The following is a 25,432-nucleotide window of genomic DNA, read 5'->3' as shown; positions in this document are numbered from 1 at the left end:
GCAGATATGACTCAGAAACCGGTTTCTCAGGGTTGTAACATTAGATGATACACCACTTGGGTCATTCATTACACTGTAAACTGATGCCCTTGTTTCATTGGGTTGGGCTCTCTGGAAGGTGTGTGGCTGCCTGGGTTGCTGGAAGAAAGCTCGCAAGTGTGGAAAGAAAGAACTTGCCACCGACCTAGGCTCCTAGGGACCTTTCTTTTGGCTGGGAAGGATTTCACTATTCATAGGAAATACCTCCAGAAGCTTCAAGAAGTTGTAGAGGTGAAGTAAGTCTGTGAAAGACCAGCATGGGAATCCTATACTCTGAGGTATGTAACTTCTCTAGAAAGAAGATTCCAAAGATGTTAAAAATCGCTGATTCGCTTCAAATGGAATCTCCTATCCCTGCTAATTAGTCTCCTTTTCTTCGACCTTTCTGTAAGAGTATGAAGTTAAAACAAAGTCCTATTTCTAGCCTTTTTGACATTTCTAATAGTTTAAGGGAAAATTTTCTGTGAGCCTAAACCTTCCGCTAGACATGAGTAGCGTTATGTGGTATACAGGTCATGATGTCCAGATATTTGTGGGGTTAATTTGTAAAATGGAGTTTATGAAAATGGAGTTAATGGAGTTGTGTTTGCTGAGGTCAAACATCCTGAGGACAAGTAAAAATTGTCCTTAGCTGGATTTTCTAAAGAAGCAAAAGATTCTAAACAAGCCTGGTTCTTTTATGGAACCATATGTATATAGCTTGGAATTTGAAAGGAAATGCACCTCTAGCTATTACTAATATAGACCATCCCTATATAGAAGAAGGATAAAAAGAGAATATAATTTTCATATTTTGAGCTTTTGGTATTTTCATGGATATAGAAATACTTCTTCCTGTTTTGAGAGTAACCTACTAGAATTAAATAAAATTTTTAATAGTGTTTCAAAGGAGAGAGTAACATTTAAACGAGAGGCTAAGAGGTGTAATGACATAGTTATTCATGGTTTGCTTCCTCTCCTCTCTTACACAAATAACCGGTCAGTCTGCATTTCATTACAGATGCTTACACGAAGTTCTTTGGGTGGTTCTTCTAATACTAAAGACGATTTCTCAGTATTGGCAGTTATGTCTAACTCCAGGGCTGTGTGAGTCTGTGTGTCAGTGTCTGTGTGTGTATGTGTGTGTGCATGTGTGTGTGTGTGTAGGCACAAGCACCTTTATGTAGTCAATTTGCTCTTAGATTAGTTTATAATTCTAGGTATGTCTTGCCCAGTAGGTTTAGGCTGGTGAAGAATTCACATATGTGAAAATGTCAGGTAATATTCTAAAATGTTACTCTGGCCTTTCTTAAACCTTAGATTGCTTAAGTGCCAGGGAGAGGAACTTGTTGAAAATGCAGTTTCAAGGGCCTCCACCCAAGAAAGTCTGTTTCGCTCCGCCTGGGGTAGGGTCTAGAAACCTTTTTAGAAGAGCCTCCCAAGTGATTCTGATGTGAGCGACCAGTTTACCACCCCCCCACGCCCCCCCACCCGGGCAGAAACACTGCTCTAGGCTAGTGCTTTTCAAATTTTAATGTGCATACAGATCACCCAAAGATCTTGTTTAAATGCAGATTATTATTCTGTAGAACAGGGTGGAGCCTAAGATTATGCCTTTCAACTTCCCCTATTAACTGCTGGTTCAGGACCTCGTTGTGAGCAGCCAGACTGTTGTCTAGACCCTCCCACAATAATTACTTTAAAAAAAGACGTTGTGTGAGTAGTATAATTGCTTGTTGATGGGGTGCTGATTTGGCAAGTGGTTGAGTCAAGGCAAGGCAGCATATGTTGAATTATTTATAAGTATCCATGAGAATATCCCCATAAGTGGAACGAATGTTTCACTTTACAGATATATTGAGGGGGACAAAGCAATGTGAAATATGCTATGATATTTAAAAACAAATGCAACAACCACACACCCATACACACACACAGACACAGCCTTAAAAACCCTAACTTACCTAGAGGCTCATAGGTGATTATTCAAAGCTCATAATTAATATTAAATCAAAGATAGTCCAAGGTAGTGTTAGGATAAATGGTGTTTCCATGCAACTCAGTATCACAAGTAATCCTACTTTTGAGTAACTCAAAGAGGAACTTAGACCTTGGGCTCCTATAGCATCTTATAAAAGAACAATACATTTTTAGAGAGGCGGCAAGATAAAGGAAGAGGACTTTGAGTTTTTAAGGCAGCAAATTGAGGGAAGGCAAATATGCCAGGGAGCTAGTAGAAGATAAGGCTAGTTAGTAAATGTTATTATGTAGATTACTTTGGTGCTTTCTCCGGATTGACAGGTAAGTTTTGTCCTTCCTGGTAGGGAAGGAAGGGGGAGCACCTTTGCAAATTTATTTTATTTTATTTTTATTTTTATTTATTTATTTATGTCTTTTTGTCTTTTTTTGTTGTTTGTTGTTGCTATTTCTTGGGCCGCTCCCGCGGCATATGGAGGTTCCCAGGCTAGGGGTTGAATTGGAGCTGTAGCCGCCGGCCTACGCCAGAGCCACAGCAACGCAGGATCCGAGCCGCGTCTGCAACCTACACCACAGCTCACGGCAACGCTGGATCGTTAACCCACTGAGCAAGGGCAGGGACCGAACCCGCAGCCTCATGGTTCCTAGTCGGATTCGTTAACCACTGCGCCACGACGGGAACTCCACCTTTGTGGATTTATATCCTGCTTTTAGCTAAATAGAATGTTCTTTGTATCTGCTTCTCAATTTCCTGTCGCTCAAACTTAAGAGGTATAAATTGGGGTGCATATTCTACTATCCTTTAGAACCTTGCATTGCTAATAGTTATGCTATTTTTTATATATGGCATGTATATATTCATTGAGGTATAATAACATTATGTTAGTTTCAGGTGTACAAATAATTCAGTATTTGTGTGAGTTGCAAAATGATCACTACAATAAGTCCAGTTAAAAACTATTAGCATTGCTAATAGTTATGCTATTTTATATATATGGCATGTATATATTCATTGAGGTATAATAACATTATGTTAGTTTCAGGTGTACAAATAATTCAGTATTTGTGTGAGTTGCAAAATGATCACTACAATAAGTCCAGTTAAAAACCATCACCATACATAGTTACAAAATTTTTTTTGATGATAACTTTCAAGATTCATTCTTAGCTGCTTTCAGGTGTGCAACACAATATTATTTACTATAGTCACAGTGCTGTGCATTATATCCCGATGACTTACTCACTTTAAAACTGGAAATTTGCACTATTTGATCCCTTTCACCTGTTTCATACACCCTGCCCCCTGTCTCAAGCAACCACTGATCTATTCTCTATAGTCATGTGCTCTTTTTCGTGTTTTTTAGTTTTGTTGTTGTTGTTGTTATTTAGATTCTACATATGAGAGCATATGTATTTGTCTTTTTCTGTCTGACTTATTTCACTTAGCATAATATCCTTAAGGTCCATTTTTGCTGCTGCAAATGACAAAAATTTGTTCCTTTTCATGGCCGAATAATTATTCTATTGTATTCATTATGTATATGTACCACATCTTCTTCTTCTTCATCTTTTTTGCTTTTTAGGACTGCATATGGAAGTTCTCAGGCTAGGGTATGAATTGGAGCTACAGCTGCCAGCCTATACCACAGCCACAGCAACACGGGACCCAAGCCACATCTGCAACCTACACTGAAGCTCACATGGCAACACCAGATCCCTAACCCACTGAGTGAGGCCAGGGATTGAACCCACATCCTCATGGATACTAGTCAGATTTGTTTCCACTGTGCCACAAAGGGAACTCCAGTACCACATCTTCTTTATCCTTTATTCACCAATCAGTATTTAGGTTCTTTCTGGTATATTTTTAAGAAAGAAGAAGAGAAAAGGGAGCCTCCCAGATGCAGTCCTAAAGTCTGCAGTGGAGGGGGTGCTCCGAGCTCAGTGAGAGAGCCTTGCTTGGCATGATCACTCCCAGCTATGTAAGACGGAACTTTTAAACAGGGCTGACTCATTTAAATCCTTATCGCTCATATTGACTCATTCTATTTATAATAATAACACCCACTTAATGAAGGCTTATTATGTGCCTAGCTGTGTTCTCAACATTTTATGTGTATTAACTCATTTAATACTCATATCAACCGTATCAGAGTGTCCCTATGACTATCCTCAGTTTCACAAATGAAAAAACTGAGGCAAAGACAGTTTCAAGAACTTGCCCAGAGTTATGTAGCTAAAAAGAACTTCCTGGCTACAGACTTGCATCTGGAAATATAGGAAAATTCTGCTTACAAACCTGACAAACATGCTAATTTCTTGTCCTACTGCTCTTTCTGATGGGGATGAAATATACCATAAACAAGCTGTCTTAACCACTCTGCTTTTCTGCCAGTATTCTTCCCCACTACGATACGCTATTGCTCTTTTCCCTTCGTTAAAAAAAAAATAGGGTCAATTAATTCCAGGTTCCAGTGAGATACATTCTACTCCCACCCTGAAGAGAGTTGCATTGCAAAGTATTACGAAATTTAGGAAGAAGGAAGATGTTAAAGAACTTAATTTATAAACCTCAGGATTTCTTATTTAGGAGACCTATAGAATCTTCTTTAGGTCCTGTTCTTGTCTGCTGGGGAAACAAGCTCTAAAAGGAATATCTACAAAATCATATTACAGTGATGTGTGCCTTTGAGCTTTGGAAAGTCTGTCATTAAAGTTACTTATAAACAGACATACACACCCACACCCACACACACTCTCTCTCTTAATGTTAATCCTTTAGGAATGGATCTTTTTTTCATTTTTCAGAGAGTAAGACCTTACCTTAGAAAGAGAGCACATGATTTAAAGAGGAGCAGCGTCCAGAGAAAGCCATTTAGGCTGAGTGGGGCTTTGGGGGGAGCTGGTACCAGGGGGGAGGAACACTCAGGGGAGACAGAAATAGCGATGTAATGAATGGGAAGGTCATTGGATTGCAAGTCCAAAAACCCTAAGATTTAGTCCCCACTGTGCCAGGAACTTGGGGCAGTTGGGGGGAATCATTTAACTTCTCCGAGTCAGAGTTTTGATATCTAAAAACAAGAGGGCTGGATAAGATCCAGCTTAGCACTAAACATTTTGTCATTCCATGATAAGGCAAAAGGAAAGACAAGGGCAATGGAAAAAAAAGAATCTCTCTCATAATCTTATCAATGCTCTCAATCAATTTTGTTTGAATATTGAACCCCTCACAAAATTTTGACATTATATATTTATAATATTTATAATCTATATCGTATATGTGTAATATATAACATAAACCCCAATTGGTTTCTTGATTATTTCCTTGTGTATTTTAAGTATTTCACCAATGATAAGGCAGTCCTAAATCAAGTTTCAAGAAGGAAATGATAACTTCAGTGTATGAACAGAAACAAGAACTAAACATTTGTAAATATTGATTCACTCATTCACTCATCCATGTATTTAATCAACAATATTTTTAATCACACACTATATTCCAGGCACATGTCAGCAGCTGGTACATAGTGAGAAATACATAAAAGTGATTTTGACCTCTTGGTGCTACTAATGCAAAATGAATATACAAATTGAAAAAAAAAATAATGATAATAGTGAAAGGAGGAATCAAGGAAGCCAGAGAGCAAAGAGAAAGTATCTGAGAGGGGAGTATATATGTCATTATATTTGATCTGAAAGTCTCCTGTGAGATAATGACATTCAAGCTGGGCAGGAATCTCATCTTGGGATGCATGAGGAGAGTGTCCGGGCAGGGAGCGTATGTGTGGAGAATCTGAATCGTGGTGAGCTGGGCCTATTGGAATACCTGAGCAATGAATGATAGGTAGGCTGGTGAGAGCAGTTCATCTAGGAGCAGGTGATAGGAAGTTTTATCATCCACTCAGAATTTAGAGACTCATAAAGTTGTTGGAAGGTTGACTTGCTTTTTGTCATTGCCATGCTCCAGTAATTCTTAATAATGTCAGTTTAGCGGGGTCCTCCCTGCCTTTGGTAGCCAGTTTGGCAGGAAGTCCTGGGCCCAGGAGACAAGAAGAGTGACACTACTCTTTTCTCTGGGCCCTGCATTTTTCTTTTGGGTGGTATGAGGTAGCAGAGAGATATCAGGCCTTCCAGGGGCTGGGTGCAGCAGATGCAAGCATTCTTCCTCACCTTTTCTCCTCATGCTTGAAGGCAAAGGCTTTCTGGCCCTCTCCTCGTCCTCTTCACCGACCTCAGAGCTTCTCAAGTATGGTAATAAGGCTTCTTTTGCTTCCCTGGGGAAAAAAAAAAAAAGTGAAGACAATATCACTTTCTCAAGAAGAATGTGTTGGAGAAAGAATAGAAAACAGATAAGTGTGTGCCCTGCCTTGATTTCCCCTCCATTGTTACTACTCCTCATAATCCAACCACTGCTGGAAAGTTTCTTCAGGTTACTTGAAGGCTAAGTGGGCCTAAGACAATCTTTTTTTTTGAAAAAAATCCTTTTTTTTTTTTTGTCTTTTCTTGGGGGCTGCACCCGTGGTATATGGAGGTTCCTAGGCTAGGGGTCTAATCGGAGCTATAGCTGTTGGCCTATGCCAGAGCCACAGCAATGCAGGATCCAAGCCATTTCTGTGACCTACCACCAAAGCTCACAGAAATACCTGATCCTTAATCCACTGAGCGAGGCCAAGGATCAGAGCCATAACCTCATGGTTCCTAGTCAGATTCGTTAACCACTGCGCCACGACAGGAACTCCTCTTGTGCTTTTTTTGTTTGTTTGAAAGAATTTACTAGGAAATTTACAAATCACAGTCTGTGAAGAAATGAGTCATCAGAAAGAAAAGCTTGAGATTTCTTGGCCAAATAAAATAAAACCTGCATTGCGTTCTCTAAGATTTCCTGAATTGCAGAGGAAGTAAATATCTTCTTGCCTTTTCTAGGAAGACATTTCATTAGTGTACAAGGTTCTTTACCTGAACCACATTGCATGAAAAAACCACAAATCCTCCTTGGAAATTGTTAGGGAACATTTTAAATGGGTGGAACTACGGAGATGGTTGGTATAAGCAATTTATCAAGTTCTGTGAAGCTCAGGCAGAGTTCCACGTGGTATTTCATTAGAGTGACAATTAGAGAAGATCCCTCCATCCATTTCAGGGGAACCAATACTGAGAGTGGGGGTGGGGGTAGAAATTTTGCTTCTAGAGACATCCGTAATGGTGCAAACAGTTCCAATATTTCTCTGTTACTAAAATAATACCAGGTATTTTTCCAGCTGTGATGTCTATTATCCTTGGAGCAGTGTTAAACCTTGTTATGTTAGATAATATACACAGGATATTTTATTTAATCATCAACAAGCTGAATGGATCATGGGCTACCCAGAGGCACTTACATTTTAGGGCTTGGAGGAAGTTCCATTGTGACTCAGCCATGACAAGCCAACTAGTATCCATGGGGACATGGGTTCGATCCCTGGTCTCGCTCAGTGGGTTAAGGATCCTGCATTGCCATGAGCTGTGGTACAGGGCTTGGAAAAGGGAGAAGCAAAATGGGATGGGGTGAGCCTCTAGCACCCTGTTCTTGGCTATTTTCAAAGTCAGACGCATGGGAAAATTAAAGTGCATATAAAGTTGTACTTAATATTTCAAGTTCCAAGAACTTTGAATGCTACTTAACTAATACTAGTATAAGAATTGCGATGTTTCGGAGTTCCCGTCATGGCTCAGTGGTTAACGAATCTGCCTAGGAATCATGAGGTTGCGGGTTTAATCCCTGGCCTCACTCAATGGGTTAAGGATCCGGCGTTGCCGTGAGCTGTGGTGTAGGTCACAGACGTGGCTTGGATCTGGTGTTGCTGTGGCTCTGGAGTAGGCCAGCAGCTGTAGCTCCAATTAAAGCCCTAGCTTGGGAACCTCCATATGCCACAGGGGCGGCCCTCGAAAAGGCAAAAAGACCGAAAAAAAAAAAAAAAGGAAATTGCGATGTTTCATTATGGCTTTACTTTCAGTATGGGGGCTTGTTTCTTTTATCTTGGCAGTGGTTCTCAACCCTCACTGTGCCTTAGAATCACAAGAAATTTTTAATGCCCTCACCCTGCTCACATAGACTCCAACTCAGTGGCCAGTACTGGGATGTGGTTCTGTATTTTAAAAGTACTTTTAAGACTTAGCCAAGGATCCTGAACCCCTGAGCTAAAATACTGACGTGGTCCTCATATGATATGTTACTTTCTAAACCTCAGTCCCTTCTCTAAGCTCACTTCCTCAGCCAGGTCAGGTGGATGATCAGTGTGCCAATCGACAAGTGTTTTTTTCCTTTTCTTTTTATGGCTGCATCTGCCACATGTGGAAATTCCCAGGCTAGGAGTGGAATTGGAGCTACAGCTTCCGGCTTACACCACAGCCACAGCAATGTCAGATCTGAGCCACATCTGTGACCTATGCTGCAGCTTCTGGCAATGCCAGATCCTTAACTCACTGAGGGAGGCCAGGGATCGAACCTACATCCTTGTGAAGACTACGTTGTGTTCTTAACCTACTGAGCAGGGCCAGGGGTGGAAGCTGGAAGCTGCATCCTCACAGAGCCAACACTGGATCCTTAACCCACTGAGCTACAACGGGAACTCCAGCAAGTTTTTCATCCACATTCTATGTGCTCAGCACGATAGAAGTCTGACTTCGGGAAGGCTGCAATCTAGTTAGGAAGACTAGATCTAACCTGTGGAAAAAGACCACTGAGCAGCTTGTATAGTTCTTGCTGGAGGATAGATCGAGAAGGTTTCTTGGGAGTTCCCGTTGTGACTCAGCAGTAATGAACCCAACTAGTATCTGTGAGGACAGGCCTTGTTCAGCGAGTTAAGGATCCGGCACTGCTGTGAGACGTGGTGTAGGTTGCAGGTGTGGCTCGGATTCTGTGTTGCTGTGGCTGTGGCATAGGCTGGCAGCTGCAGCTCCGATTCGACACCTAGCCTGGGAGTTTCCATGTGCTGTGCGAGCAGCCCTAAAAAAAAAGACAAAAAAAGAGAAGGTTTCTTGAACATGAACTATGACTGGGCCTTGAAGGATCCACAGTGCAACTTGAAAGGCATAAGAGGTAGTGGCTTGGGATGCTAAAGGGGAAGAAGGCGAATCATATAAAGATGGAAAAGCAATTGTTCGGTAAATACATGTTTGCTGGTCTGCGGAGATGGTGGAACACAGAATTGACTCTGATCTCTAGGCTTTGCTGAATTTCTTCCACATTCTTTGCAGATACCTTGGGAGATAGTTCTACTCCCGAAGAGGCCCTTTATCTAAATTCTTTAGGCAGTTAAGGGGGAGGTAAAAAGAAAGGCTTCCTGACTTTCTGTTTCTTAAAAATTATCAGCCTACATTAATCCTCCTGCCAAAGACACACATTTGGGGATGGCATATTTTACTTCCTTACATCTTTAACCCATTTATTTAAATGTATGGCTGTTTATTGAGTTATCTATGCCTATGTATTTATTTATGATAAATGCATGTTTGCATGAAGTATAAAGATCAAACCTCAGACTTTCTGGCAAAAAATTCAGCTAACACAAATTTCTCTCTATTGCTAATATTTATCTTTCCTCCCCTGCTTTGGCCTTAGAACCAACTTGCCATTCTGTTTAGTCAGGATGAGGCTGCACTTCTGTTATCTACCCTATCATTTCTTCATTCTCTTTCAGTGATTATTTATTCTTTCATAACCCCACCTCTGCCCATCATTTTCACTGGCTCCTTAAGTTTTTTAAAAATAATTATAAGAGTGCCTTACATTAATTGAGGATTTATGATGCGTCAGACCTGAACTAAGAGCTTCATCTATACAGTCACGCTTAATCCTTTCTGTAATCTGATAAAGAAGACATGATAATTAGATGGAGAGAGAAACTGGGCACAAATTGTTTAAGTATGTTGTCCAAGTAACATAACTATTACCTGGTGGAGTTGAGACTGGAACCCAGAAAGTTTGCTTCCAGTGTCTGTATTTGTAACCACTCCCCCCCCCAACTCCGCCCCACGTTTATGTCCATTGAAGTCACCTCATTTATTTGTTTTAAGAGTTAGATGCCATGGGACTCCCAATTCTAGTGTCTTCCAACTTTTGGACATCTGTGCCCCTTGCTTACCCAGAAGAGAAGCGTAGGGACTGTCTAGACCTACGGACACCCAGTGGCAGCTGTCGCTGCCCCTCTTGGGGCTTCTTCTGGCTGTGTCCTTTCTTGCACCTGTTCTTCTGTTCCTGACATTTCAGCTCTTCTTCTAAATGCTGCCACTTTGCCTACCAATGTGCAGAGATTTGGCTGGACCTTGCTACATCCCTCTGGGCACTCACTAGCCCCCTCTTAGATTTCATTACCAAACATATCACAGATTCCTCTCCAATCACACTGAGTCTTCACAGACCACATTCTCAGGCCCCTGCATTCAGCCTTCTGCCCAACACTGTATAAAAATTGATCTCTGAATGGTTGTTAGTGATCAAATCCATTTCTTACACTTCATTCTCTTAACTCTATCTTCCTTCCTGAAACTTTAAAAACCTTTTTTTTTCTTTTTTAGCAGATATTGCTAAACACAGAAGCCGTCTACGAAAGATTGGAAGATAAGATCAGATAAATACTCTAAGTGAAATTGCTCAAATGGGATTGAGAAAGCACTCAAAGGGGACTGGGTAACTCCTGCAGGAAGACTGTCCACTTTTCTTTTCCTCTTTATAGTTAACTCTCAGTAAAGATTTTGAGGAGCCAAACAGTGGGAGATTTCTGTGGTGTTCTGAGTAACTGTGAGCTCAATGTTGTCAAATTTTTCAATTTTTTAAGAGACGCTGGAAAGCCAGATAACTACATGAAAACTCCATTTTTTTAATATTGTAATTTAAAATTTTAGGAAAAGAAAAATGAGTAATTTATAGGTGGGGAGTTCCCACTGTGGCACAGTGGATTAAAGGATCCAGCATTGCTGCAGCTGCAGGATAGGTTGCAGCTGTGGCTCAGATTGAGTCCCCGGCCTGGGAATATCCATATGCTACAGATGTGGCCATTTAAAAAGATTTCACATGTGATGTCTGAGCCCAGAAGATATTTTACTTTTCACCAGAAAAATGAACTCTATAGCCGCCCATTTTAAAGTTGTGCACAGTAGACCATCAGTTCCCAAGTGCGAGTCTGTGAATAGCAGTGATCACTGGCAAATTCTCACTGGTGTACGGCAAATTAAAAAAAGTGAAATAGGTTTTTCTCTGCAGCTACATCTATGTAACAGTTTTTTTCCCTGATGATAGACTTGTCAGTACTTTTATGACCCTGCCCCCTAGTGGTGACTGAGAGATTATAACAGCATAGACTCCAGCTGCCTGTGTAGTTCATGCAACATATTACATGTATGTGATATCTAGTTAAAAATTAGACATCACGATTAACTTAATTTTCTAATTTTTTCAAAAAAGCTTTTTCTTCTTTGTATTTGGGCCATATCTTTTTCTAGTTTCTCCTGCCATCTCTGACTACTACTATTTCTTTACCTCATGGAAAATACTGGTAATTAATGCAATTAATCTTAATAAGCAATGATAATAACTTGCATAAATTGAGAATCATTCATGTGCCAGGTACTTTAAGTGCTTTTTTTGCACTATCTAATTAAAATCAACCTGAAAATATTTAAGATTTGCCTACCAGGTGCCCCATGCTGTGTTCAATGCTGGGCCTATGGTGGTGAACGGAACGATGTAGCTTCTAGCCACGTAGAATTTATAACCTGAACTTCAGAGCCTTCTTTCATTCACTGTGGCCTCAACCCCTCCTGATCACACTAGCTTAAAATTAACAATTACAAATAATTATGAAAAGAGCTATGCCAGTTGCTTTGAATGAACATTGGAGTCAGATAAAAGGAAATTTTTTTTTGTCTTTTTAGGACTGCACCTGTGGCATATGGAGGTTCCTGGGCCATGTCTGTGACCTACACTGCAATGCTGAACGAGGCCAGGGATTGAACCCACGTCCTCATGATGCTAGTGGGGTTCATTAACCACTGAACCATGATGGGAACTCCATAAAATGAAAGTTAAATGATATGAAGGATTGAGTTAAAAGTTAGCCAGGTGAAGAGAGAGGCTGAAAAGTGTTTTGTTTTGTAGAGGGAGCAGTAAGGGAGGGCCCAAATGGGAGATACTAAACATGAAGTATTGAAAAAAGGAGAGAGTTCAGAGGGAGAGCAGAGGGAGGGAAAGTAATTACCCATTAAAAAATAAAACAGAGGGAATTCTTGTCATGGCTCAGTGATTAAGAACCTGACATAGTGTCCATGAGGATGCGGGTTTGATGCCTGGCCTCCCTCAGTGGGTTAAGCATCCAGAGTTGCCACAAGCTGTGGCATTTGACCCCTAGCCTGGGAGCTTGCATATGCCATGGGTGCAGCTGGAAAGAAAGAAAGAAAAAAAGAAGGAGAAAGAGAAGAAGATAGAGAGCAGAGAGAAGAAGAGACGAAAGAAGAGAGAGAAAAAAGAAAGAAAAGAAAGAAAGAAGAAAGAAAGAAAGAAAGAAAGAAAGAAAGAAGAAAGAAAGAAAGAAAGAAAGAGGAGGGAGGAGGAAGGAAGGAAGGAAGGAGGAAGGAAGGAAGGAAAGAAAGAAAGAGAAAGAAAGAGGGAGGGAGAGAGAAAGAAAGAAAAAGTAAGAAAGAAAGAAAGAAAGAAAGAAAGAAAGAAAGAAAGAAAGAAAGAAAGAAAGAAAGAAAGAAAGAAAGAGGGAGGGAGAGAGAAAGAAAGAAAAAAGAAGAAAGAAAGAAAGAAAGAAAAAGGAAGAAAGAGAGAGAGAGAGAAAGAAAGAAGGAAAGAAAAAGAAAGAAAAGAAAGAAAGAAAGAAAGAAAGAAAGAAAAAGAAAGAAAAGAAAGAAAGAAAGAAAGAAAGAAAGAAAGAAAGAAAGAAGGAAAGAAAGGAAGGAAGGAAGGGAGAAAGGAAGAAAGAGTGAGGTCTGCTCAAGCCTTGCTGTTAAACTCCTATCGTGCTTTGCAAAGATCCTTGCAATGCTTTCTAAAATAAAAAACATCTAATTGCTGTATATTATTCGTCTAAAATAAGTCTTTCCCCCTGTGTGGAATTCCTTGAGTACAGGGGGCCATGCATTTTTGTCCCCTTACCTGATGCTGCCCTAAATGGCTCCACAATGCCGATTTTATCTTGAGTAAAACCCTGCTTTTCTGACAGGCATCGACCATCCATGGCCCCAACACACGATTTCCTTACTGGGTCGAGTCAACAATAGTGCATCCTTTTACTCACTCCTTTGTCCATTGGATGAGTGTTCCTGAGTGCCAAGCAATTTAGGCAATCCTAAGAGGTTCCTGGTAGACTTAGACTTGTTTTAGACTTAAGGCTAGGCATGACTGAGACTCAAAATCTCATCTACAGAGCAGTGTATTACAATTTGGAAACACTGAATTTTAAGGTATTGGGGGATGATTTTCCTTGATGTGGTTTAATTTTTCCCATATTTCAAAACCCCCTTTTGTTTTCCAGCCTATCTGCCAGGCGGCCTATCAGAATGACTTGGGCCAAGTGTGGCAGGTGGGTAAAGGAAGACAGAAGCTTTATCAATGTTCAAGATGGCTTTAATGGAGACACCCCCCTCATCTGTGCTTGCCGACGAGGGCACCTGAGGATGGTTTCCTTCCTTCTAAGGAGAAACGCTGATGTGAACCTCAAAAACCAGGTGAGGCCATGATTGTGGTAATCCCTTTCTCCTCCCATAAGTGGAAGTACTCAATATCATTTTCTGATTGTTTGTAGCACCTAATACCAACAATTTTTTTTTGGCTTACTTTTTTTTTTTGGATTGACATATACTGAGGCCATATTATCTGAAAAAGCAAAATAAAACATAGTTCAATAAGCAAGCATATTTTGTGGATTTTGTGGGTAATTTTTTCCTTGTATTTCTGAAAAAAAGAAAAAAAAAAAGGAGTGGCTCACTCATTTGTCTGGATAGAGCTTCTTCCTTTCTTTTCCTCCTCTTCCCAATGCTTTTCCTTGCTCCTCTTCTTTCCCTATTCTTTTTTTTTTCTTTTCCCTTTTGACTATTAGAAATAATGGGAAAGATTTCCTGGGGAAAAAAAGTATTGACCTGGTGGTGCTATTTGGTCCTAATTCTCCTATTTCATTAGTTAGATTTTTACTTACTATGTCAATGTTCTGATCTCCAGAAGGTCCTATAATTTGCTTTAGAAAAAATAGGATTTCAGCCAAAAATTTGCCAAGAACAGATATGCTCATGAACCAGAGGCTATTTGAACCAGAGGCTATTTGAAACCAGACAGAAAGGCACACAGAGCATACTTCAAGATGCATTGTTAGCTGACGTGGAGTCTTCAGGATTAAGGAAGAGCTGTCAGCATCTTTTCAGAACCTCTTTGGAACATCCAGTATCTGCAGCACAGTGAAGGCAACATTTAAAGTACACCCAGTACATATAACAAACCACTGCTCGTCATCACTGTGAACGCCCTATATCCGCTCAAGCACATCCAGTGAGGGAACGTAGCCTGCAGGGCCCCACTGGCCCCTGCTGAGTCAGTCTGAAGACCAGCTCATGTGAAGTAGCAGTGGATTAGAAAATGGATCACTACTGGCCTTTTCTTGTTCTGTGCTTCCTATTTTTGTGTGTGATTGCATTGAACAGCAAGTCTTGGCTGATCTGAATCTAACAGATACAAAGCTTAGTAGAATGTGTCATGATTGCTCCAGCTCCCAGATGATAAGCCAGGTGTCCGGCCTGGCGGTGAGAGGTCGGGGCCAAGAGGGCCATCTCTGTGTTCATACCCTCTCAGGAGACTTGCTGGTTAGGAGGCCCAGGGAGGGGGAGGTTTGTTAACACAGACGGGGCTAAGGAGGTACCCCATCTCTGTTTTGCACAGAGCCTAAGTAAGCCAGCCTGCTCAGGGAAATTATGGGAAGGGCTTTAGTGGGTGCTTTACTAGAGGTTTTGTCAGTAGTGTTTGGTTTGTGATTTTCTATTTTTAAAATGTTCAATGGTTTTTTAAAGGTTGAATCTTTTCTATTTTCCCCCAATACCAATCTTTGTACATAAATAGTTTGAACCAGTGCTATCTCATTTCTTAAATCTATGAGCGATCTTCAGAAATACTAAAAAAAAAAACAGAGGCCTTAAAAACAAACCAACAAGGAGGTCTCTTGTGGCTCAACACGATAAGCATCCAGCATTGTCACTGCAGTGATTTTGGGTTGCTGTTGAGGTGCAGGTTGGATCCCTAGCTGGGGAATGTACACATGCTGAGCATGCGGCTTAAAACAACAACAGCAACCAAAAGCTCTGGTGTTGGTACAAATGGACATGGCTAAAAGAGGACATGGATTGTATGGAAAGTAAATTAAATTAAAACATATATATATATGTGTGTGTATATGTGTGTGTATACGTGTGTATATATATATATATATATATATATATATATATACTTTTTTTTTTTTGTCTGTCTGAGCAGGATTAAACCGAAAATCAGTGATGATCAGGAAGGAAGTGTAAATCATTATCATTTTACTGAAGCACGATTTAGCAGTATATAGTATGAAAAGCACTAATGCCTTTTGTGCCAGGAATTGTATCTTTTGAGACTTTTGCTAAGGTCAAACTTAGAAATGTTGACGAAGGTTTATACATGAGGATGTTCAAGCAGTGGTATACATGAAAATGAAAAATTAAAATTTCCCAAAATGTTCAACAGGTAGTGTCTGGCGAAATAAATTAGAATAACTCCATTCAGTGGTAAGCTGTGCAGCCATTATAGTTATGTATTTAAAAATATTAAATAGCATAGGAAAATGCACAGATTCTAAATGCTAATTTTTTTAAATATTAATTTTTTTAAAAAAGCAGATATAAGTAAGTTCTTGGGAACCTGATAGAGACCAGGCTCCCTGCTCTCCCTCACGAAACCAGGTCTTCTTCTTAGCTAGATTACACAGGAAGTGGTGGTATTTTTGTTTTCTTGGCCAATGAGAATTTTTTTTTTTTCTTTTTATGGCCAAACCTGCAGCATGTGGAATTTCCCAAGCTGGGGTCGAATCGGAGCTACAGCTGAGGCCTACATCACAGCTCTGGCAACACTGGATCCAAGCTGCATCTGTGACCTATGCTGAAGCTTGCAGACCTGCTGGATCTTTAATCCACTGAGGGAGGCCAGGGATGGAACTCACATCCTCACAGAGACAATGTCGGGTCCTTAACCTACTGAGCTACAATAGAAACGCCAAGAAATTTTCATCAGTGAAAAATGCATAGTAAATTATGCATTTGATTTAAAAAGCAGATACAATTTTGTGTATGTTGTGTAATCTTACATTTTAAAATTCCACACAGATGCATTTTAAAAGACTGGATGAAGATATAGCAAAATGTTAACAACTAACTCTGGGATGTTTAATAGTGATTTAATTTTTATTTATTTTTTTTACATAATGATTTTTATTTTTTTCATTATAGCTGATTTCCAGTGTTCTGTCAATTTTCTACTGTACAGCCTGGTGACCCAGTTACACATAGAAGTATAGATTCTTTTTTCTCACATTATCATGCTCCATCAGAAGTGACTAGACATAGTTTCCAGTGCTACACAGCAGGATCTCTAAAAATGGTGATTTTAAATTCTATAATTATACCGTTGTCTAGTTTTTACACAGAACATGTATACTTTGCTATTAGAAAAACAAAATGTATTCTCATTTAAAAACAGTGGAGATGAAACTCTCCCTGACTTTCCCTCTCTTCTCATGGATGTGGTTAGAATGCCAATCACCATGCCTATTTGGCATTATACTTATCTCTGCATGTTTCCATCTATCTTTGATTATGAAGCCCCGAGGCTCTATCACCGATAATTCCTAGACGCTTGTCTACCACCTGACAAATACTCACCCATTTGAAGAATAAATTATTTCCATTCTTCTAGCACTGTCTGTGTGCATGAGGGAACACGTACAAATAGCTGTGTGGTTAAAATTTTCCTATAGACAAACCACCAAATGAATAACTGTGTACCGTAAATGATTAAGGAGTAGCTATAACTTTTCATACTAAATTTAGTCCCATGATGTGTATATCTCAATGTATTTTTTGACCCCAAACTAAAATGAGTGTGAGACTCCACCTTTTGGTGCTTTGTAAAGTGCACATTTCATTTTTTGGCTTTCTGGGGCCTTTTTCTTTAGACTCTGTTCAATATTTTGGTTGATGAAAGTCTGGGTTTATTAATTAGACATCCACCACAGAAGGAGGTGCTATGGTACCACAAAAGTAAAAAGCACAGACTCGGAGTTCCTGTCATGGCTCAGGGGAAATGAATCTGACTAGTATCCATGAGGATGCAGGTTCGATCCCTGGCCTAGCTCAGTGGGTTAAGGATCTGGCCTTGGTGTGAACTGTGGTGCATGTCACAGACCTGGCTCAGATCCCACGTTGCTGTGGTTGTGGTGTAGGGCCAGTGGCTACAGCTCTGATTTGACCCCTAGTCTGGGAATTTCTATATGCCCTGGGTGCAGCCCTAAAAAGACAAAAAAAAAAAAAAAAAAACCCAAAAAAAGCACTCACTGCATTTTTTGACATGGAAATCTAAAAATATGCAATTCAAAACATAGTATTTTATTGGTAAAGGGTCCTTTTCTTCATCTTGTAGAAAGAGAGAACCTGCTTGCATTATGCTGTGAAGAAAAGATTTACCTTCTTTGATTATCTACTCATTATCCTCTTAATGCCTGTCCTGCTTATCGGGTATTTCCTCATGGTAAGTACAGCTCTTGTGAGAGCACAAGGCCAATGTGTAGATCAATAACATAGGAGATCAATAGTAGTAATAGGAGTTCCTGCTGTGGCGCAATGGGGTTGTTGACATCTCCAGAGAGCTGGGACGCAGGTTTGATCCCTGGTCTGGCACCATGGGTTAAAGGATCCAGCGTTGCTGCAGCTGCATTGTAGGTTGCAACCGTGGCTCAAATTTGATCTCTGGCTCTGGGAACGCCATATGACATGGGATGGCCAAAAGCAAAAAAAAAGAAAAAAGTAAAAAAGTAACAAAATAATCTCTTGACTTGTATTCTATAAATGGCATTTCCAACATATATGCCATGCTATGATTGATAAAGTAAGAAAAAAGGTAGCCAAGTAAATCAGTCAATAGTAAAATAATTTGTGCAATGTTTATTTAGAAAAATTAATCTTAAGAATCATCTGAAGAAAAAGCAAAAATCCAGAATACTTTTAAAAAAATTCCTCTTTCTCCAGTTTCTCTTTTTTTGGTAAGAGGAGTTTAAATCTTTGTACATATCTTTCTGAGTTCCTGATTTTTATCATTCCACCCTGGTGTGAGTTAAAAAACAGATCCCAGGAGATCTGCATCAAGAAGCTTACAAACACAGGAGATCTTATAGAGAATTTGAAACCCACCTTTCAGCTTGATAGATTTACTCATTCATGCTTGAAGGCATGCAGTAATTTGCTTCCATAAAGAAAGATGTGTAGTTGGTATGGGAATGCGGTTATATTACAATAGAAGATGAAGCTTGAGTTTTTTTTTTTTTACTCCCAAATATAGTGAAATGTTTGCACTGACTCATTCAACTTTTCCATCTGGTTCCTCTTGTGACTAGTTCTGCCTTTGAGAAGTGACTCCACAGATGCATAATTCACTCCAGTTAAATGACTAATGCCCTTCTCTTGTTGCTAATAGACTATGGGTGTTAGTTCTTATTACCATAAGTTCCAGAACAAAGTCTGCCAGTAGGTAATGTTATTATCTTTTTGGATAATTAAATGTTATAAACTTTAAAGAATTATGATTAAATATGATACATCGATCTTGATGTCTGGATTTATGAGAGAGAAAACTATAATTCACTGATAAACACATAATCTGTTTATATCATGAAAAGTCCTTGAAAAGTTGTTATACTTAGTGCATAGCATTTAAATATTTGTAGTTTTTGGGTGGAGGAGAATCTATTATTGTTTGCCAAACCGTTTTAGGGATTATGAAGAAAAAAAATCACAACTGTGATTAGCAAGGCTCATTCAGAATTTGTTGACACCCAACCTTGCTTTCTAAGACGCTCCAATGTTTAAAGCTGGAGGCCTGGGCAGAAATATGAATTACAATGATTAACTCAGCTCTAATTGTACACCTGTTTTATTAATCCATGGGGCCTGAAATTGTAAATTTGTGATGTATAAGGGATAAGAGACTTGAGAGGAAATTAAAGGGGAAGGGACGAGAGAGGCTTGTGTTACATCAGAGGATAGGAGGAAAAGGGCAGTTTAGATGCTGACAAAAGAGAGAAGTGCAAAGAGGAGACAACTGGGGCCAGAGGGGCTTCCTAAATGGTAAAGGGCTGAACTTCAGGACATGCCCACTTGGGCAGGGAGTACCATGCTCCCTAAAGTGATGGGAAGTTGGAGGGATGCTCAAAGTGTCCTGTAGTCAGAATCTCAGGCACTAGGCAAGAAAAGTGGATTTCTGAAGAGTCCAGTTTTTTTGTTTGTCTGCTTCCTGGCCATGCCCACAGCATGCAGAAATTCCCAGGCCAGGGATTGGACCTGAGCCATAGCAGTAATCAGAGCCACAGCAGAGACAAAGCCAAATCCTTGACCTGCTGGGCCACCACAGAATTCCTAAGGAGCCTCGTTAATTTCATTCATGTGTTCAATCACTCAACACATATTTATTATGGACCTTCAATATGCCAGACACCAAGCTGGGTATTAGGAATACAATAAAGAACAAGATACGTGTAGTCCTTGTTCTTGGGAGAGTTAGAGGGTAGTGAAGAATAAGCCATTAGTCAAATAATGGCAGAGGCGTAGGGGTATTGGGATTAAAATTAAGGGTGTTAATTAGAATAGTCCAGATGTAAGATGGAGACAAGGTTTGTAAATAAACCTCTCTTGTTCTTGTGCTTGCTGTTTGTAACAGGTATCAAAGACGAAGCAGAATGAAGCTCTTGTACGAATGCTGCTTGAAGCTGGTGTTGAAGTAAATGCTACAGATTGTGTAAGTTTATATTTTTAATCATTTTGAAATAACATTCAAAATGTTTTTTGGAGGTAGCGTATTGGTCATCTATAAAGTCGTTTGCTTTATTTTCAGAAATGTTTGTACATTTACTTTCCCCTCCTTCCCTCCCTCCTTTTTCCTCCCTCCCTCCCTTCTTTTCATTGCCAGGCAGGTGAACTTGAGATTGTTTATATACTTCCACTAAACTAATGGAAATAACACTTTTATGGAATATGGACTATTCAAAAAAAAATTCTGCACCACTGATGAGACATTGAGCAAAATGGTGACCCTGATTACAAAATCCCACCCGCAGTAGTTAAGCTGGAGTCAGAATGCCTATGTGTAAACCTAGGCTTGCACTTTTTACCTATGTGAGTTCTGGTGAGTTTTAAACTTACTTGACTCTCAGTTTCTGTAAAATGAAGACATCGCTGGTCCTTATTTCTAGGGCCCCTTCATGTAAAGCACTGAGCAGAGTGCCTGGCACATAGTTAAGTGCTCAATGAAATGTTAAGAGCTGCTGCTGCAGCCAAGATCCCAACTCACTGGTGAGAAGGTCCCCACCTGTCAACTAACAAAAGATAAAGTCTAATGTCAAAGCAAAATCCAAACGATAAGTACAGTATAACAGGAGGAGTAATGTCAACTAACTTCTTCCTGTTTATAAATAATAAGGTTTTGTTTTCACCTTTTGCTCCACACGCTTACACACATCTTGCATTCTTAAATGATCATAAAGGGATCAAAAGTCTACTTGTAGGAATTTTATTTGCTTATACTTGTGAAGTAAAATTGTAGATTCCCAGATTTCTTTTTAATGATTTTTATTTTTTCCATTATAGTTGCTTTATAGTGTTCTGTCAGTTTTCTACTGTACAGCAAAGTGACCCAGTCACACAGACATATGTACGTTCTTTTTCTCCCTTTATCTCCATCATGCTCCATTATAAGTGACTAGATGTAGTTCCCAGTGCTATACAGTAGGATCTCATTGCTTATCCATTCCAAAGGCAATAGTTTGCATCAATCACTTCTCAGCTAAGATTAAGTGTAATATCTGTTCTTATCAGATTCCCAGTTCTTTATTGGAAAAGCAGGCAATTTGAAATTTGATCCTAAGCAAACCAATATTCTGTTTGTGATCCCTGATTTAGTTTAATGTGTCTGTCTGTGTGGGCATGTGTGTTACCACTGTTCTGTGATAGAGAAAATGTCCCTAACCCTGTTTCTATGAATTATTTACATCATTTTCATTTTGTTATATTGGTATCATTGTTTATTTTTTATTTTATTTTTTTGTGTGTGGATTGTCTTATTTATTTATTTATTTATTTGTCTTTTGTATTTTTAGGGCCGCACCTGGGGCATATGGAGATTCCTAGGCTAGGGGTCTAACCAGAGCTGCTGCTGCCAGCCTATACCAGCGCCACAGCAACACCAGATCCAAGCCGTGTCTGTGACCTACACCACAGCTCATGGCAATGCAGGATCCCTAACCCACTGAGTGAGGCCAGGGATCGAACCCACAACCTCATGGATCTTGGTCAGATTCATTTCCACTGCACCAAGATGGAAACTCTGGTATCATTGTTTAAATGGAGGTGGCTTTGTGTGTGTGTGGCCGGGGGGAAGAACACACACGAGAATACATTTATGAAATGTATATTTTTCCTTTTATTTCAAACAGAATATGGGGGTTAATTTGGATAGACTACCACTGTTCATCATTTCCTTATATAACTTTGAAATGTATTAAGATGTTTTTTCTTGGGCCGCTCCCACGGCATATGGAGGTTCCCAGGCTAGGGGTCGAATCGGAGCTGTGGCCGCCAGCCTACGCCAGAGCCACAGCAACGCGGGATCCGAGCCGCGTCTGCGACCTACACCACAGCTCATGGCAACGCCGGATCGTTAACCCACCGAGCAAGGGCAGGGACCGGACCCGCAACCTCATGGTTCCTAGTCGGATTCATTAACCACTGCGCCACGACGGGAACTCCTATTAAGATGTTTTTAAAAACTAAGTAAAAGACTTGTTACAGGTCTTTCTTGGTCTTTTTATTTACATTCAAAAGGTTTAAAACTGTCTGTGACTGAAATTTCTTTAGGACATTTTTCTAGTTATCTGTGTCTCCCTCCACCTCCAAATAGAGAATCAACAGCCCTCGGCACACCCATGCACACACAGACACACACTTTCCCCACTATTTTTCAGAAACTATCTGAGTATTAAGATCTATTTCCCAGCTTTAAGTGATGCAGTAGATTGTTTTTTTTCTTTTTTTTTAGGGCCACACCTGCAGCATATGGAGATTCCCAGGCTAGGGGTCTAATTTGAACTACAGCTGCTGGCCTATGCCACAGCCACAGCCACAGCAATGCCAGATCTGAGCCATATCTGTGACCTACACTACAGCTCACAGCAATGCTGGATCCTTTACCCGCTAATCAAGGCCCGGGATCAAACCCGAGTCCTCATGGATACTAGCCAGGTTTGTTAACTGCTGAGCCACGACAGGAACTCCTATAGAGTCTATTTTTAGGTAACGTCTCTCTTTACTTGACATGGAAAAATTCAGAGGCAGAGCTTCATTTACTATATTATCACTTAATACAAATAAGTAATTGCAGCATTATTTCCTATGATCTTAGAAGAAGTTCTGGGGAATAAGATCTAGTGTTAATTCTGTTAGTTTTAACAGTCAAGGATATTATTTCTTCACTTGTTGAATATTATTATTAAAAATCATAATTGTTTGACTGATTTTTGAAAAGCAAAATGTTGGGCACAAATACTACAGCTATCAAGTTCTTTTGACCTGTAGTCAATGCTTTAAATTAGACCCACACAGTAGACACACTACTGTATAATACATAAGCTATGACAAAGGAAAGATGGAAGGCCAATATTGGGCCGGCCCTGATCTGGTAGGCGTGCTATAACAGTCTCAGCACCAGCCATCTTCTTCAGCTTTCCCAGCTTTAAGTGATGCAGTAGAATCACTGTAGGAATTTTGATCAAGAACCGTAGAGGGATGATACTTGCAAAAAGACCCATGTGGAGACTCAGAGAAACAATGGCAACAGGATCAAAGTAATGATGGCCCAGACATATAGAATTGTACAAAGAAACCTTGGGATAATTCATCACCAACCTTTTATAAGCTGAATTTCTTTGGTCTGGAACAGAAAATAAGGGAAGATATGAATGGCTTATAGGACATTAATAATTACATATGGAGAGAGAAAAGACTTTTTAAGTACAAGCAATGCGGTTGCATATAGATAGTTTGCAGACTGCTTATTTGGCTTAGCTGTACACAGGATGTGAAAAGTACTTGCTAAGGAAGCCACGTGCTACAACGTGTAAGGATTTCAACCGATGAACTTGAGCGTTGGTCCTTTGTGTTTCAGTATGGCTGCACTGCGCTGCATTACGCCTGTGAAATGAAAAACCAGACTCTCATCCCTCTGCTGCTTAAAGCCCATGCAGACCCCAGGATAAAGAATAAGGTAAGGATCTGTGCACTAGGGCCTGGGGTCCCTCCAGCCGCATAACCTTCTAACTTTGGCCTTGTGTAGATGGAAAATAATAGCTTCTGAAGTAAACAGCAAAATATGCATCCTTCTTAAGGGGCCAAGTTAGCCTATTATTGCTAGAACCGAATGACATTTGCAGCCCTTACCAAACCTGAGTCAATCGGTCTGAACTGTTTACTAGACACTTTGCATTGACATTTGACTTTATTGGAGAGAAATAACTATAATTTCTTTTTCTCCTCAGCATGGTGAGAGTTCCCTGGACATTGCACGGAGATTAAAATTTTCCCAGATTGAATTAATGCTCAGGAAAGCAACCTAATCTTTGTGGCCTCATCTGAAGCAGCAGAAAAAGGTCTGGATTCTATCTCCATCTTGGACTATTGGTCTCTGGACCCCTCAACCTGGAGGCCAACATGTTATGGGGAGAATGATGGTTACCATGGATGACATTTTTGAAAAACTTTGTATTTATACTCTTTTCGCTCAGTGGAGTTCACCGTGGTCATATTCTTTCCAGGGGAAATCCTAAAGCTGTTGGATTCTCCAGTAAAAAAGGATCTTTCAAACTCAGTCTCTCCTGAAGGAGAGGATCAGCATTATCCGTGTTCTCCTTTTTCCATTGTGTTGCGCTTATAAAGAGGTTGTCCCGTCCACATCCTGCCCCGGGAGACAAACTATTCCTTCCATGTTCCTTTGAGTCATCAGAGGAAGAATCAAACATGTACATTTGTACAGAATGGTGAGTGTATGTGTGTAGGTTTAGAGAGTCCTATGTAAATATTCCTTTGGTGAAACAACTTTATCAAAATCATCCATCAGTTTTCTCTATAGAAATCGGCAAATGCCATGAGTCAGGGCTTTGTACTCCTTTCCAGAAAGCCAGTGTAATAGCATACCTCTAGACATTTTGTTGTCAGTTTACAAACAAGAGCCGTCTTGATTTTGAACAAGATTATGTAACTATCAAACTGTTTGTTCAAAAATATCTGTATAATTCTCTTGGGAATACAAGGCATGACTAAGTTTGTTAGTATGGTGTATTCGTTGTTGATAAAATTAATATTAGTGTAAATTATTGGGAGAAAGGATTTTCTTTATAAGAAATAGAGCTATATGATGAGGTGGTGTCTGGATTATACTTCTAGAGGAGAGATCATGAATATCGAAATATTTGTCTTAAGTGCTTTGTCAGGGAGACAGTGCAGAAATAATCACATATTAAAATGACTAGATTTTGCAAAGCAAGACTGACTTATGAACATCTTTAGACATGGACTAAACCACACCATGGGTAGTAACAAATACAGTCTAAGCATGAAAGATTTACCATCCTTGAACAGAACAAAGGTCTAATAAAAATAAAATCCAGTAATATTTATTGAACTGTGCACAGGGCCTTAAGGCACATATTTGGTGAGGGAAGTAGCAGTGTATAGATATAGATTCTGAAGCCCTTAAATGTCTCCTAACACATTAAGATCCATTCATATTGAACCGAGTTATCAGGTGACTCTGGGGAAGTTTTAAAAAAAAAAGGAACTTCACACATCGGTATACCTTCAACACAGTACCAGTTTACCTTTGATGTGATGTCAGCGTTTTGCAAAATTACCATACCATGTAATTTATCTTTGAATAAAATGTCTTAGAAGCTGTGTGAAAATACAACAATTTTTCTAAAGAAATAAATTCTGGTTTGTAAATAAGTTGAGGTGATTGTCTAACAGTATCTTTGTCAAGAGCAAAGGATAAAATACATGATTTGTTTCATTATGTTCATAACATTATAAAACTCTCTTCCCAGCTTTTAATTTTTGAAGGCAGAAAGCTAGGCCAGAC

At 39.7% G+C, this 25,432-nt stretch overlaps 1 protein-coding gene across 1 annotated transcript; it reads left to right on the top strand.

Annotated features, from left to right (window-relative positions):
- Positions 1–25,301, top strand: ANKRD22 (ankyrin repeat domain 22). The gene is made up of 6 exons (XM_047761630.1): positions 1–317; positions 13,509–13,701; positions 17,678–17,785; positions 19,967–20,044; positions 23,465–23,563; positions 23,835–25,301. Exons 2-6 carry the CDS (start codon positions 13,534–13,536, stop codon positions 23,910–23,912), a joined length of 531 nt encoding a protein of 176 aa, XP_047617586.1. The 5' UTR covers positions 1–317; positions 13,509–13,533; the 3' UTR covers positions 23,913–25,301.
- Positions 25,302–25,432: the final 131 nt, after the last annotated feature.

This window comes from Phacochoerus africanus, chromosome 15 (assembly GCF_016906955.1).
Source record: "Phacochoerus africanus isolate WHEZ1 chromosome 15, ROS_Pafr_v1, whole genome shotgun sequence".
Classification (NCBI taxonomy): Eukaryota; Metazoa; Chordata; class Mammalia; order Artiodactyla; family Suidae; genus Phacochoerus; species Phacochoerus africanus.
The sequence above is the reverse complement of the archived record's forward strand: the minus strand, read 5'-3'. Positions and strand labels throughout refer to the sequence as shown.

What these genes read in the sequence shown, in the direction of transcription:
- ANKRD22 (XM_047761630.1), top strand. Translation starts at nt 13,534, where the DNA reads ATGACTTGGGCCAAGTGTGGCAGGTGGGTAAAGGAAGACAGAAGCTTT. An exon ending in ATGTGAACCTCAAAAACCAG is followed by an intron (nt 13,702 to 17,677) that starts GTGAGGCCATGA and finishes TTCATCTTGTAG; the next exon opens with AAAGAGAGAACCTGCTTGCA. An exon ending in AAGTAAATGCTACAGATTGT is followed by an intron (nt 20,045 to 23,464) that starts GTAAGTTTATAT and finishes TTTGTGTTTCAG; the next exon opens with TATGGCTGCACTGCGCTGCA.